At 57.6% G+C, this 12,466-nt stretch overlaps 6 protein-coding genes across 6 annotated transcripts; 1 reads left to right on the top strand and 5 right to left on the bottom strand.

Annotated features, from left to right (window-relative positions):
• Window positions 1-1,090: 1,090 nt before the first annotated feature.
• On the bottom strand, window positions 1,091-2,799 carry CDEST_04314 (uncharacterized protein). Its single transcript, XM_062920473.1, has 2 exons — window positions 2,023-2,799; window positions 1,091-1,821 (listed from the first exon to the last, which is right to left on the bottom strand). Exons 1-2 carry the CDS (start codon window positions 2,285-2,287, stop codon window positions 1,241-1,243), a joined length of 846 nt encoding a protein of 281 aa, XP_062776524.1. The 5' UTR covers window positions 2,288-2,799; the 3' UTR covers window positions 1,091-1,240.
• A 1,132-nt stretch (window positions 2,800-3,931) lies between these two features.
• CDEST_04313 (Putative rmlC-like cupin domain superfamily, rmlC-like jelly roll protein) lies at window positions 3,932-6,270 on the top strand (the record flags this gene model as incomplete). Its single annotated transcript, XM_062920472.1, has 4 exons — window positions 3,932-4,570; window positions 4,729-4,936; window positions 5,035-5,166; window positions 5,318-6,270. 4 exons carry the CDS (start codon window positions 3,932-3,934, stop codon window positions 6,013-6,015), a joined length of 1,677 nt encoding a protein of 558 aa, XP_062776523.1. The 3' UTR covers window positions 6,016-6,270.
• A 1-nt stretch (window position 6,271) lies between these two features.
• On the bottom strand, window positions 6,272-7,490 carry CDEST_04312 (Putative hypervirulence associated protein, TUDOR). The gene is made up of 3 exons (XM_062920471.1): window positions 7,080-7,490; window positions 6,481-7,011; window positions 6,272-6,402 (listed from the first exon to the last, which is right to left on the bottom strand). The coding sequence occupies exons 1-3, from the start codon at window positions 7,340-7,342 to the stop codon at window positions 6,276-6,278; spliced, it is 921 nt and encodes a 306-aa protein (XP_062776522.1). The 5' UTR covers window positions 7,343-7,490; the 3' UTR covers window positions 6,272-6,275.
• A 509-nt stretch (window positions 7,491-7,999) lies between these two features.
• Window positions 8,000-9,563, bottom strand: CDEST_04311 (Putative lipocalin/cytosolic fatty-acid binding domain, calycin, lipocalin, ApoD type). Its single transcript, XM_062920470.1, has 4 exons — window positions 8,951-9,563; window positions 8,689-8,860; window positions 8,491-8,585; window positions 8,000-8,364 (listed from the first exon to the last, which is right to left on the bottom strand). Exons 1-4 carry the CDS (start codon window positions 9,206-9,208, stop codon window positions 8,281-8,283), a joined length of 609 nt encoding a protein of 202 aa, XP_062776521.1. The 5' UTR covers window positions 9,209-9,563; the 3' UTR covers window positions 8,000-8,280.
• An 831-nt stretch (window positions 9,564-10,394) lies between these two features.
• On the bottom strand, window positions 10,395-11,031 carry CDEST_04310 (Putative EthD domain-containing protein; the record flags this gene model as incomplete). The annotated part of the gene is made up of 3 exons (XM_062920469.1): window positions 10,395-10,492; window positions 10,579-10,726; window positions 10,822-11,031. 3 exons carry the CDS (start codon window positions 11,029-11,031, stop codon window positions 10,395-10,397), a joined length of 456 nt encoding a protein of 151 aa, XP_062776520.1.
• A 291-nt stretch (window positions 11,032-11,322) lies between these two features.
• Window positions 11,323-12,345, bottom strand: CDEST_04309 (Putative isochorismatase). The gene is made up of 2 exons (XM_062920468.1): window positions 11,807-12,345; window positions 11,323-11,678 (listed from the first exon to the last, which is right to left on the bottom strand). Exons 1-2 carry the CDS (start codon window positions 12,206-12,208, stop codon window positions 11,493-11,495), a joined length of 588 nt encoding a protein of 195 aa, XP_062776519.1. The 5' UTR covers window positions 12,209-12,345; the 3' UTR covers window positions 11,323-11,492.
• Window positions 12,346-12,466: the final 121 nt, after the last annotated feature.

The following is a 12,466-nucleotide window of genomic DNA, read 5'->3' as shown; positions in this document are numbered from 1 at the left end:
AGAGACCAGGTATAGTGATCCTGCTCTGCGTTGCCAAAGAGAAGGTTCGTTGAAGCCTCGATGGATCGTGCGAGAGAAACAGCTTCCCCAGATGCCGGCCCCTGCTAGTTAGCCAGCTGGGCCAGATCTCTCCTGATTCTCATGATGCGATGCGCACAGAAAGTTTGCGACTTCTTCGACCCTTTAGACCTTTAGACCCCTCCGTTTTATCCGTCTCTTTGAACTTTGCCATGTTTGCCATCAAACACCCAATCCCCCATCTTTCGGCCTTGATTTCAGTGTCAGGAAGCCACGAGACTTTCTCGACGTCTGCGAGCGTCGTTGCTAGCCAGTCCAATTCGAATCCTGGCACAACTTACTGACAGTTCGGAGGCACTGCAAGCCCACGACGGACCCATGCCCTCAACCCCGTCATCAGGAGAACTGTGCCCAGTTGAGTAATTGGTGCCGATCGGTGGTGGCCACACAAGCCAACGAAGTGTACGATATATTCACATAGACGGGGAAACGTTCCAAACCAACTTGCAGCTTTGGAATGGTGTCGGCTCTTCTGCTGGGAACAGAACTGTCGTTATCATCAGATTTCATGCTGATGTACTGCGGCTTTGAGACGGGGACAGAGAAACCTGTCAGCCCAGGTTGCTCCGGGTCCAAAGGCGAGTACAACGCATGTTTGCTCTCGCGTGGTGTCGTCTTGTCTTCGCGCGACCGCTTCGACGTTGTTGTGATAGTTCGCTCACGCTTTGCGTATATGGCGAACGAGTCAAATACCTAGTCGTTGACCGTTTTGGTCTGCTGAAGCCAGACCAACTGAGTCTTGACGTGGTATCCCGGCCGAAATGTCTCTACTCTGGTGCTGCTTGCCACGACGTGGCCGCATAAAAGCTTGCCAATAGCCAGTAGAAGCGTCCCGACATCCTGGCATGGGAAAGTATATCCAGAGACTTGATTGTCATCATTCCGGAATCTCAAAGCCGGGTTATCGATCTTCAGAGAGACAGTCTCGATTATATGTCAACCTATCACGGTGAGATGGATCATTGTACAGAGTGAAGATCCCGCTCCCAGAATCATGATTAGTTTTTGAGTTTTGTTCTTGCAACTCGATTTCTGGGCTAGAATAAAACAGAGAGAGCATTGCAGGCCATTTGAAAACTTCTATGTCGCTGTTTGTAGTAGCTTATCCTCTCATCATTTTCCTTGCCGTGCTGGGACTCCCAGCCCATGTATCACCACGCCGCTACTCCTCGTCTGATGTCGACTCACCCGGCCAGAAAAACCAGGCCAGGACAACCAGGAACTTGAAGAAGGACGCCGTCCACAGCGCGCCGGCGATGCCCAGCGACGAGTGGGCGAACAGGCCGCCCAAGACGGCGCCGGCGAGGAGCAGCAACGGGGCGCCGACGCGGCGGTTCCGCTCGGCGTTGCGGACGACGAAGAGCTCGGCGTCGGAGAAGAGATCGCAGTAGATGCTCGTCAGCACGACGCTCGTGAGGGCGTTGTAGCGCAGGGCGCGGCTCGTGACGGCCTGGCCGCAGCTCTGGAAGGCGATGAGGGCGATGGGCACGAGGACGTTCCACGAGATCTCGTCCTTGCCGGCGGCGGGGCCGAGGGTGAGGATGAGGGCGGCGGCGACGCAGAGGAGCGTCTGGGCGATGAAGGAGGCGCAGAGGACCCAGCGGCGCTTCGGGGAGAAGAGGCGGTGGAAGCGGCTAAAGAAGAAGGAGCCGAGACAAAAGGATCCGAGGGAGGTGGCGGACTTGATCCAGCGGGTTGACTCGGTGGGCGCGGCGAGGCCGAGGCCGATGTAGACGGTGTTGCCTGTGAGTGAGTGAGTGAGTGAGTGAGTGAGTGAGTGAGTGAGTGGAGAGAGTGAGTGGGCGAGCGAGTGAGCGAGAGGGTAAGTAGGCGAGAGTGAAAGCGAGAGTGAAGATGAGTGAGAAAGAATGACTGGGGTTGAGAGTGAGACCGTGTGGAGGACAGGGGGCGGAAGCCATGAGGGCGTTCCTGGAAGGATGTTACCTGTTTGCATGGAGACGAAAGAGCCCCAGATGGAGATGGAGGAGCTGTCGAGGAGGCCAGTAATGATGTAGCACGTGAGGAGGACCAGGTCGGCCCAGTCGCGGGTGACGTCCGTGGTCAGCTTCTTGCGGAGAGACTTGGACGCCGGCTTGCCCCCGGCGCGGCCGAGGAGGGGCTGCTCTTCATCGGCGGAGGCGCGAGAATCGCCGTTGACCACGGGCGCCGATGTGGTGACGGCGCCGTAGTTGGCTTCGGTTGCGCTCATATTGGACTCGTTGAATGATCCGAATGAACTCAGGAATACGGCTACTAATGGGAGTTGAGGAGAAGCAAAAAAAAAAAAAGCCTCAAGCTTGAGATGAATGAAATAAGGATCTCCGCCGTTTGGGGGGGGGGGGGGGGGGGGGGGAGAAGCTCTGACCAGGTGACGAAGCTTGTGGATATAAATAAACCAAGAGAAGGTTGATGTAAACGAAGCTGGGAAACAAGAGTCAGGACTCGAGGCGACGCGCAATGCCGAGCTGCAAACAAGCTTGACGTCTTGGGAGGGTCTCGACAGAGAGAGAGAGAGAGAGAGAGGAGTTCGGGTCTGCCGTGGTCCACCCGCGAAGAGTTTCCAGGATTCCCAGCCCGGTTTATATGGGCCAAGAGACGGATAGCGATGCCGAAGAGAGGGGGGACAAGGAGACAGATCCCCGCTCTTGGCGGCGGTTCGAACCGGAAGTCAATGGCCGCGTCGTTGTGCGTTGAGAGAGAGAGAGAGAGAGAGAGAGAGACGAAAGGTTGGAGAGGAGGAGGGACAGAGATAACCCATTGGAGAAGCTCGAGCTGGACAGGCAAGTCAAACAGGACAGGACAGCAGTACAGAGAGTGAAACCAGGGCCTGGTCCTCTCCGGGAATCCGACGTATTCCCCGTCCAATCGAGGGGTCCCGAAGCTGCGCTGGAGCTGCGTTGGGGACATAGGTGTTAAGCTCAATCCGCAGGAACCTGCGTCATGGCCGCTGCAGGCTTCGCCCAGCGTCGCAGCGAACGATGGAGGGGTTTGCAGGAGTTGCTGGGGGGTCTCTTTGATCGGATGGAACATGGAGCCCCCCCCCCTCTGTTGAGACCTGAATGTGAGAGCCAGGGAGGACAAAAGACGGGAGGAAGGCCGCCTCAGAGCGCAAGTTGCAATGATAATTAAATAAAACAAAAAAGGCGAAGAAAACGGCGATCCATAAATACAGCAACAGCAACAGAGACAAAAAGGATCCTGTGTTGTGTCTCCCATGGCTCCTTGAAGCAGGTTGGTTACTCATGCCCCCCTTCCACCCTACCTGAAGCTCCCACCCTTGTCCTAATGATGCATCGTGCTGTTCCCCTGGCGGCGGCTATCATTGGGGATTGTCTGACTGGCCCATCCCCGCACGACGGGCATGTCTACGCTCATCGCTCTGCCGCGTTTCAGCGAGTGAGGGGAATGGGGATGGGGGGGGAGGGGGCGCTCTCGTAACATGTTGTTAGTGTACTATTAGTACGTCAGGCCATATGCGGTCACTGTATCGTCCAGCTCGGAGCCCTGTTGAAGCTGCTACCTTGCCATTGTTGCTACTGCGGTACTGGTGCCGGGAAAGTGGGGGAGAGAGAGCTTGGGGCTCGGAGGTTCGGCATGTGTATTGATGAGCTGGTTGGGTGTGGGTGTGTGTGTGTATGTGTACTATGTAGGTGTGTGTGGCAGGCAGTCTGCAGAAGATGTTATGTGCCGGGTTGCAGCATGAGGTGATGCGTCGATGACTACGAAGTTCTGACGCCTTTGTCAGCTCCCCCTGTTTACGCACCACGACTTGAATAGCCGCGACATGGCGAGACCCAGGGAGGGGGGTGGAGGGGAAGAAGAGGTCAAGGCCATGGCATGGATAAGACGGATGATGAAGGAGAGAAAGAGAAGGGGGGGGAGGGAGGGCGGTATAAAACGTCATGGTCTTCCCAGCCAATGTCAGAAGCCTTTAGTCGGTCTTCCTCTCGCGCATCTAGACAACTTCGTCTGCTTCCCATACTTTGAAGAGAAATTTGTTGTCTCTTTTCTTCTCTCCCCCTGCTCCAAGCGCAAATCTTGGCGCACAAGCTCTACCTCCCTCCCTCCATCCTCCTGTTTCCCCAGCCCCAAGCCCCAGCCCATCATGCAGCTCGCCCAACCCACGACGGCAGCCAAGCTGCTCCTCCTCTGGGCATCCGTCAGTGAACTGTGCTCGGCGGCGCCGCACTCCGACAGCCCGCGCGAGCGGCTCCTCCGGGGCCTGGACATCCCCGCAAGCTACCGCAGCAAGAGGGGCTCCGACGACCCATACACGCCGGGTTTCCGGGACCCCAACGACGGCGCGGTCGACTCGGTCGGCGAGGGTCTCGATCCGCTGCCGTTCCGCAATGGGCTCGGCGCATCGGTGCTGGGCCCGTGGAACAGCGAGCGGTCGCGGCAGAACCCGGACCTGGTGCGCCCGCCGTCGACGGACAAGGGGAACATGCCCAACATGCGCTGGAGCTTTGCCGACTCGCACATCAGGATCGAGGTGAGTGTCGGGAGACGTGTCGAAGTTGTATATGAGAGAGAGAGAGAGAGAGGCATTCTCCTCCCTCCCCTCTTCGCCTGTCGTCAACACCATTCGTTGAGAGAGCTAGCCATTTGGGGTGAAGAGTCGCGACTAACACGGAATCGCCCACATTGTAGGAAGGCGGCTGGACTCGTCAGACGACGGTCCGCGAGCTCTCGACGAGCGTCGAGCTGGCCGGCGTCAACATGCGTCTCGGCCAGGGCGTCATCCGCGAGCTGCACTGGCACAAGGAGGCCGAGTGGGCGTACGTGCTGGACGGCGAGGTCCGCGTGACGGCGCTCGACTACGAGGGCGGCAACTTTATGGACGACTTGAAGAAGGGGGGTAAGTTTGATGATGATGATGATGATGATGCTCTGTCAAACGTTCCCCATTGCGTGATGAGATAACTGGCTGGCTGACGCATCTATACGTATCGACAGATCTCTGGTATTTCCCCTCGGGTGTGCCGCACTCGCTGCAGGGCCTGAGTGAGAACGGCACCGAGTTCCTCCTCATCTTCGACGACGGCCGGTTCTCCGAGGAGTCGACCTTTATTCTGTCTGACTGGCTTGGTGAGTTTTCTTTTTATTTCTACAGTCTGAACTTCCTCATTCGACCATGCAAGTTATGGCTGTACACCCCCATAGCTATACACGCAAACCATCAACACCAACCAAGGCATCTCGTGATATCCCAGACTAACACAGTATCCCCTCCACCAAGCCCACACCCCCAAGTCCGTCATCGCCGAGAACTTCCACCTCGAGCCCGAGGTCTTCAAGCACCTCCCCGAGAGCGAGAAGTACATCTTCCAGGGCTCGCTCCCCGGCCCCATCGACGAGGAGCGTCCCACGGGCAAGCACGCCAAGAAGTCGCGCTTCAACTTCACGCACCGCATGCTCGACCAGGAGCCCGAGCGGACGTCGGGCGGCGAGGTGCGCATCACCGACTCGCGCAACTTCCCCATCTCCAAGACCGTGGCCGCCGCCCACCTGACGATCCAGCCCGGCGCGCTGCGCGAGATGCACTGGCACCCCAACGCCGACGAGTGGTCCTTCTTCATCAAGGGCCGCGCGCGCATCACCATCTTCGCGGCCGAGGGCACCGCGCGCACCTTCGACTACGTCCCCGGCGACGTGGGCATCGTGCCCAAGAACATGGGCCACTTTGTCGAGAACATTGGCGACGAGCCCATCGAGATGCTCGAGGTCTTTAGGGCCGACGAGTTCCGCGACTTCTCCCTGTTCCAGTGGATGGGCGAGACGCCCAAGAGGCTCGTGGTGGACCACCTATTCAAGGACGACAAGGAGAACGGCGAGAAATTCTGGAACGAGGTTAAGGAGGCGCAGAAGGATCCGGTGACCAAGTTCCAGAAGACCAAGTCACAATCTGATGAGGCCCAGAGGGTGGAGGAGTTGTGAAGTGGAGGACTGAAGAGTTCTTGTATAATTGGGTAAATAGTCGCATATAATCTTCAATGTAAAAAAGTACAAGAGTCTCGCAAGAGTGTACGTGATGTGTTCGTTTGTAAACCCAAGTTTGATATTCGTTTTGGTCGAAGCGAGCGGCCGTTCACTCACTTACTTATTTCATTGCCTCACAAACTCTCACAGTTTCTCATTCATAGCTTCACAACTGCTACACATCAAAACACCCTTTTCTTTTTCTGTCCCTCTCATCCTCACGCCTCGTTCAGCTCGTGGGCCGACTTGATGGCCTTGGACTTGCCGGTATCCAGCACGACGGCCGGGTCTTCGGGCTTCCCGTCGCGAGACACCTCGTTGCCGCGCTTCGTCTCGATGGTCGTCCTGCGAGGGAGGGTACGGTACGGTGTTAGTCTTTTTTCCACTAGCATTATCAAACACCAGACATAGAGAGAGACTCACTTCTCGCCCTTGACGTCGAGCACCTTGCCCTCGGGATGCCCGTTGCCCCAGTTCCAGCTGACCGTGTCGCCCTTCTCGGGGCCCTTTGTCGTCTTGTCGTCGCCGCCGTCTTCACCGCCGTCTTCGCCGCCGTCCTCCTCCGACTCCTCGGCCGCCTTGCCCTCGCCCTGGCGGGTTTGCCTCTTTTTGCTGGAGCCGTTCTCGTCGCTGGCGTTCTTCCGCTTGTCACCGGCCTTCTCCTCTGTCTCTTCAGTCTCCTCTGCCTCCTCCTCTGCCGCCTCTTCCTCGGCGTCATCGGCCTCCTCCTCCTCCTCCCCCTCCTCTTCTCCCTTCTTATTCGATCCGTTCTTCTCCTTGGAACCGTTCGACACAGTGTTCTCGGCGGCCTCTTCTCCCTTGGACGACCCGCCGCCCTGAGCTTTGAGGAAGTCGTGCCCCCAGTTCTTCAGCGACGCGTACGACTTGGTCTGCTTCACCTCCTCGGGCGACTTTTCGCTGTTGGACTTGGTCTCCTGAGCGAGATGCCGTTTGCTGTGTGCCTCATCAGTCCCATGTCATCTCATCTAACCCAGACTCATCCCCCCCGCCGTTAGACTCACCAATACGCCACGACTTTGCGCATGTGCTCCACCTGCTCTTCCGTGTACGCATCCTCCTTCTTGTCGGGGTTCGCCCGCAGGATCTCGACGATCTTGCGCCCGCTGTCGTGCCCGACCGTCTCGCCGTCGTCGCCCTCGGCGTCGTCCTTGGGCCAGCCGGCGCTGTTGGAGTCGCCCGACTTGAGCCAGGACTCGAGCTCCTCGGCCGTCATGTTGACGTACTCGTTGAACTCGGAGACGACCTCTTCGGCGGGCTTGACCATGTTGGCGGTTGATCTGGTGGATGTTGTGGTGTGTATTGGGAATTCTTTGGCAGTCGATTGTTTTTGGAGTTGCGGGTGACGTTAATGGTGACGATCTCAATAGCAACAAATATTCAAGGAATTTTCAGAGCCAAGTCCTCTTCGCGAGAGGGACATGCGAGCTATTTCAACAAACTCAATTCAATTACTTCACCCCCTCCACCAAGCTTTGCCGGTTTGAGCTCCAAGCCCAGCCACCCATCTGTCCTCCACACCATGAAGGGGGATGGGTGTGTGTGTGTGCCCACAGATGCGTTCACACAGAACCACAAGTCCGTGAGACCGCACGCGGCGGCTTTCGTCATGATGTCTCGGGTTGAAGGGTCAAGGTGGTGTCGTCATAGAGAAGCCCCCTTGCATAAAGTGGCATAAATGATGGCTGGGTGGGAATATACGAATCGGGTTCGTGCCAGAGCAGCAACAATCCCCTTTGGGAGAACCGGGACTTGTAGCTCAGCGCCATCTAGCTCCTAAGCTCCAAAGTCTAAACAAGAACGCAATGGTCTGAGAGCTAAAGAGCTCCAAGGTTTGGGGTTATTGTCTTCTTGGTGGCCATTGACCAATGGATGTAGCTCCGAGAGCTGCTTCACCCTGTGGAGGCCCGGGTCACACACACTCTCTCAAAAAGACGCACACACACTGACTGATCTGCAGTGTCAAGGCAGGTTTGGAATTTTCTGCATGGGGGTATTTTTCGAAATAATTCATTCTCTTAGTGGTAGTGCTTCACGCCCGGTTGCGGCCGCTCTTAGACCCCCCCAGGTTTCCCTTTCCTCCGTCTCACTTCACAACTCGGCCGTTCCAGGCCAAGCGCCAGGCACGGATTCCTCGTGTTTCCCCGGAGAAGACGAGACGGCAGCAAGGGCAACGGGTGCAGAGCCTGGCAGGTTCCCCGCGTCTCAGGTGAATTTGCAGTCCGTCTGGTCGATCTTGATAACGTCGTCGAGGCTGGAGCCGAGCTGGCCGGCGCGGGCGATCCATGCCTGTTGGTGGTGGTGGTGGTGGTTAGCCGACTGTGCACAGTTCTCACGCAGGGGGGAGACTTATGTCTGTCTGCCTGTCTGACAGCAGCTTCGTTTGACAAGGTCTGTGTGGGTTCGGGCACTTACATCGAGAACGGCATCCTCCGGGTTCTGCTGGCGACTGAGCACGAACAGCGTCGAGAAGTTGCTAGACTGCACGAGCGCAAAGTCCGGGGTGTAGTCTGTGAGGGGGGGAAGAGAGAGAGACACGGGTTTCAGCACAACTGCAGGCGCAAACGAACAAGACTCCAAAGGGGGGGAGGCTTTCTCCTCTGCACTACTCACCTTGGACGATGTAGTTGGGACCGGCGCACTCAGGCCCGGGCTGGCCGGGGAACTGCACGCGCAGGACACCCTTGGCGCCGTACGACGGGTCGGCGGGCGCGGCGGTGCCGAGGATATTGACGGCGCGCTCCGGGGTCTCGCACGTGTTGTTGACCTTGACGGTGCCGTCGTCCTGATCGAGAGAGTCAGTTATCACGGTTCCGCCGCGGGCCGGATCGGAGGGGGACGAGGAATCGTGTTGGTTCCTCCCGCGCTCACTCACATTCAGAGAGTACTGCGCGTAGATGCACTTGCAGCCGGCGGTGAAGGGCGCGACGGTGCCGGCGACCTGGTACCAGCGGCCGAGGTAGGCCTCGACGTCGAAGGCGGCGTCGGGCGTCGGGTAGAAGCACTTCCCGTCCCAGGTCGACTGGACGACGTTGGGGATGGCCGGGGAGGGCGTCGTCGTCTCGTTGGTGACCGCGACGGCGGTTGCGACGGCGGCGCAGGAGAGGACGGTCGAGAGGGTGGAGGGTCTCATCGTGATGGCTTCTCGCGGGGGTGGGTGGGTGGGCTATTATTCTTGTGTAATTAGGGGGTATGCCGGGAGATAAGTCTAACAACTTTGGACGACAGGGACAAGGTCGTAGGAGGTTAAGGAAGGGGAGGTTCGTCTCAATTCGTGGAACAAGGTGGAAGTGATGCCATCGCCATGTTCATCCCACGGCGCAACCGTCACCTCCTTATAACTGAACCACCAAACCCCGTGGGCGTCCACCACGAGATTGAGGATTCATGTAACGATGAGCGCGCCAATGCCGCCCTCGCAGAACTGACATGTCCGAGGTCCGAAGGCCAGCTAGCTGGTCAGGTCCCCTTGTTGGTCTTGTTAGGATTAGTTGGCCGTGGAGTGCTATCCAGCTGCCCCACGTGCCTCTCTCTAGAAGACGAGAGAATACGGGCAAAATGTTTTCTCGCCAGGGAAGCAATACAGAATGGTGACGACACCGATGCCTCTTTGGGTTATGAACTCGCTGTTTGCCAAGTCGGCTGGCTGCGCGGGCCCCACGAATGTGATGTGGGTGTGCAGTGGACTGGTCCTCTCGGCACTCACACATGTATTTTTTGTTGGCTATTTAGCATCAGGCAGGTATGTTGTATGCCGCTTTTTCCTCCAGTGTATTCTTGTTATGCGTTTGTGTCGTAGTGTACCATCCGTTGTTACTTGAGTCCTCGTCTCGGTTCACTCATGTCCAAGGCTTCCTCAGCGCTCACTCACTCACTCACCAGTGATATGAACACCATAGGAACACCGAGAAACAGGAGACTTGAGGCAACTTGTCGCGCCTGCTGTAGGTAGTGGACTGACCATACTACTTTACCAGAGGGCCTGGTTGGGATCGACATGGCCCCTGTACAAAGTAGGCGGTGGTGGTGCGTTCTCCGCATGGCGACGCTGCCAATCGGCGATTTCACCGTTGGATCTGAATTCGTGCTGTTCCCCCATCATCGAAGATGCAGGTCCAGGGCGCCAAGTCCCCGATTGCCGTCTGATTCCGCTGATGGGGTTCTGGGGTGGTCTCTCTAATATGGATTAATTCTTTTGGTATTATTCTAGCGGGTTTTCTTTCACATGCATAAGATCTAATAGAGGTGGATAGTCAAACACTCTTGTGTTATAGATCGGTTCATCAAAGTCGTCGCCTAATGTCTTGTCCAAAGTCATCTCACGCCGCCGGCGCAGCCTCCCAATCGTTCCCAACCACCAAATAGTCGTATCCCAGCGTGACATGCAACGGCTCAAGCACAAAGTTGGCCATGTCGGCTACGGTTCAATCCCTCAGCACTCGAATCGAGTCCAGGGGGAGCGTGTCACCAAAGCACAAAGCACAAAGCACACAAGAAACTCACCCGATAAGATGCGCACGAACTCGGGATCCCCCCAGATGGCCTCCCAGTCCTCCAGCGACTCGACCCAGAACTCGGCCGCCCCGTCGAAGTCGAGCACCGTACCGCCGAGGCGCGCCGCCTGCTCCCGGAGCTCGGGTGTGATGTGGTACTGTTCAGCCGCCAACCCGTCATCAGCACAATGCCGTCCGCTTTACACACACACACATAGCGACACCCTTCCACACACCCCCCGGCAGATGATACCTGACTGTACCGCCGGATCTTGGCGGCAAAGGTGCTGTTCGCCAGCGCCGCCTGTCTGTGATTGTTGGCCCAGTACGCGTGGAAGTAGTCGTCCGTGATGCCGGGCAGCTTCCGGATGTACATGGTGATCCGGAGGTATCTCCCGCGCTCGGGGGCCGGGCCTGTCAGGGCGAGGGCGGTCCGCGACGCGACGGGTTTCTGCTGCGTCATTTTCGAACGTTAATGATGGAAGATGATGATATTGATGCTGGAACAGATGAGGGCCGGACTGCCTCCGAGAATACGATACACTCTTCACCGCGTCGGTTTTTTATACCGATAGGTTATGGGCGCTCAACCATCCCTCCGGGTCTCTCTCCCTTGCTGGCCCTCCCTGTGTCTCGTGTGGGATGAGCCAATGGGCAACGGTTCGGCCTGGGTTCCGGCAAGGACATGGATTGGGCCGGGCCGAGCTTCGGAAAAGCCATTGAGGGATATGTCTCTCTCAGGGGTTTGATGAATGTGGCTGTAATTATTGAGCAAGCCTGAAACTATGCCATGAATTGCCTCGTGAAAGAAGGCATCTCACATGAGAGAGCTCATGTCCCACCCCCCAAACGGCAACGGTGGATATCAAGACCATGACGTTCAAGTGACATGAATTATGCCATCTCTTCTCTTACATGGGCCCCTTATACGATGTCCTTGCTCTGCACAATAGTACCGAATGCATCGCCAATCTCACTCAGCGCCACCCGCGTGAGCTGCGCGGCGTCGACGCCGGGGATGTCTCGATCCCCGACGGCGTCCTCGGCTACGAGCACGTCGAATCCGCGCTGGGCGGCCTGTCTCGCCGTGGTAGACACGCAAACGTGAGCCTATCGACGCCGTCAGCATTCCTTCACTCTCTCAACTACTCACTCACTCACTCAACCACTCACCCACCCACACACACACCCACTCCTACTCCAGGGATCGTTGCAATATCAAGAGGAACAAAACTCACCATGTACCCCGTCAGCACGAGCTTCTTCCCCTTCTCGCCCAGGCCCTCCAGGTGCGCCTGCAGGTCGGTGCCCGCAAAGGAACCGGGGAAGTTCTTGTGGACGACCTTCTCGCCGTCGCGGGGCGCGAGCTCGTCGAACTCGGCCGCCAGCCGCGTGTCGGGCGTGAAGACGGGCGCGCCGGCGGGGGTGTCGTGGACGACGTGGACGACGCCGCCGCCGGCGCTGCGGTACCGGTCGAGGAGGTCGGCGATGGCGCGGCGCGAGGAGGCGACGTCGGCGACGGCGAGCTTGCCTTCGGCGTACTCGTTCTGGGCGTCGATGATGACGAGGGTGCTGTCGGTGGGCGAGGCCGTCGAGGCGGGGGCGCCGATGATCTGGCGGAACGAGGTCGCTGACGACATGGCTGGTGGGTTGGGGGGTTTCTTTTTTTTTGTGAGTTGATCACTTTGAAGGAACTAATTGTTCGACTTGGGTGCGGTTGAGGATGAGATGAGAGTGAGTGAGTGAGTGAGTGAGATGATTTACGGTACTAGTGTGTAAGCTCTCGGTTGAGATTCACGCGATGGACCGTTTAGGGTAGTTATATGCGACTCGGCGCGTTCCCGCTTTGTCATTGCATCCCCCCGCATTTGTCATCCATCATCGCATCAAACCGTTGC

Source organism: Colletotrichum destructivum, chromosome 3 (genome assembly GCF_034447905.1).
Source record: "Colletotrichum destructivum chromosome 3, complete sequence".
NCBI lineage: Eukaryota > Fungi > Ascomycota > Sordariomycetes > Glomerellales > Glomerellaceae > Colletotrichum > Colletotrichum destructivum.
This window is presented reverse-complemented; position numbering and strand designations above follow the sequence as displayed.

Excerpts from the sequence above, each read along its gene's own strand:
- CDEST_04314 (XM_062920473.1), bottom strand. The coding sequence starts at position 2,287 with ATGAGCGCAACCGAAGCCAACTACGGCGCCGTCACCACATCGGCGCCC. Across the intron at positions 1,822-2,022 it reads TTTCGTCTCCATGCAAACAG|GCAACACCGTCTACATCGGC; the intron begins GTAACATCCTTC and ends ACTCACTCACAG.
- CDEST_04312 (XM_062920471.1), bottom strand. The coding sequence starts at position 7,342 with ATGGTCAAGCCCGCCGAAGAGGTCGTCTCCGAGTTCAACGAGTACGTC. Across the intron at positions 7,012-7,079 it reads CGCAAAGTCGTGGCGTATTG|CAAACGGCATCTCGCTCAGG; the intron begins GTGAGTCTAACG and ends TGAGGCACACAG. Across the intron at positions 6,403-6,480 it reads CTCGACGTCAAGGGCGAGAA|GACGACCATCGAGACGAAGC; the intron begins GTGAGTCTCTCT and ends CCTCCCTCGCAG.
- CDEST_04309 (XM_062920468.1), bottom strand. The coding sequence starts at position 12,208 with ATGTCGTCAGCGACCTCGTTCCGCCAGATCATCGGCGCCCCCGCCTCG. Across the intron at positions 11,679-11,806 it reads TCGTGCTGACGGGGTACATG|GCTCACGTTTGCGTGTCTAC; the intron begins GTGAGTTTTGTT and ends CGGCGTCGATAG.
- CDEST_04311 (XM_062920470.1), bottom strand. The coding sequence starts at position 9,208 with ATGAGACCCTCCACCCTCTCGACCGTCCTCTCCTGCGCCGCCGTCGCA. Across the intron at positions 8,586-8,688 it reads TCCCAACTACATCGTCCAAG|ACTACACCCCGGACTTTGCG; the intron begins GTGAGTAGTGCA and ends CCCCCCTCACAG. Across the intron at positions 8,365-8,490 it reads CGGAGGATGCCGTTCTCGAT|GCATGGATCGCCCGCGCCGG; the intron begins GTAAGTGCCCGA and ends CACCACCAACAG.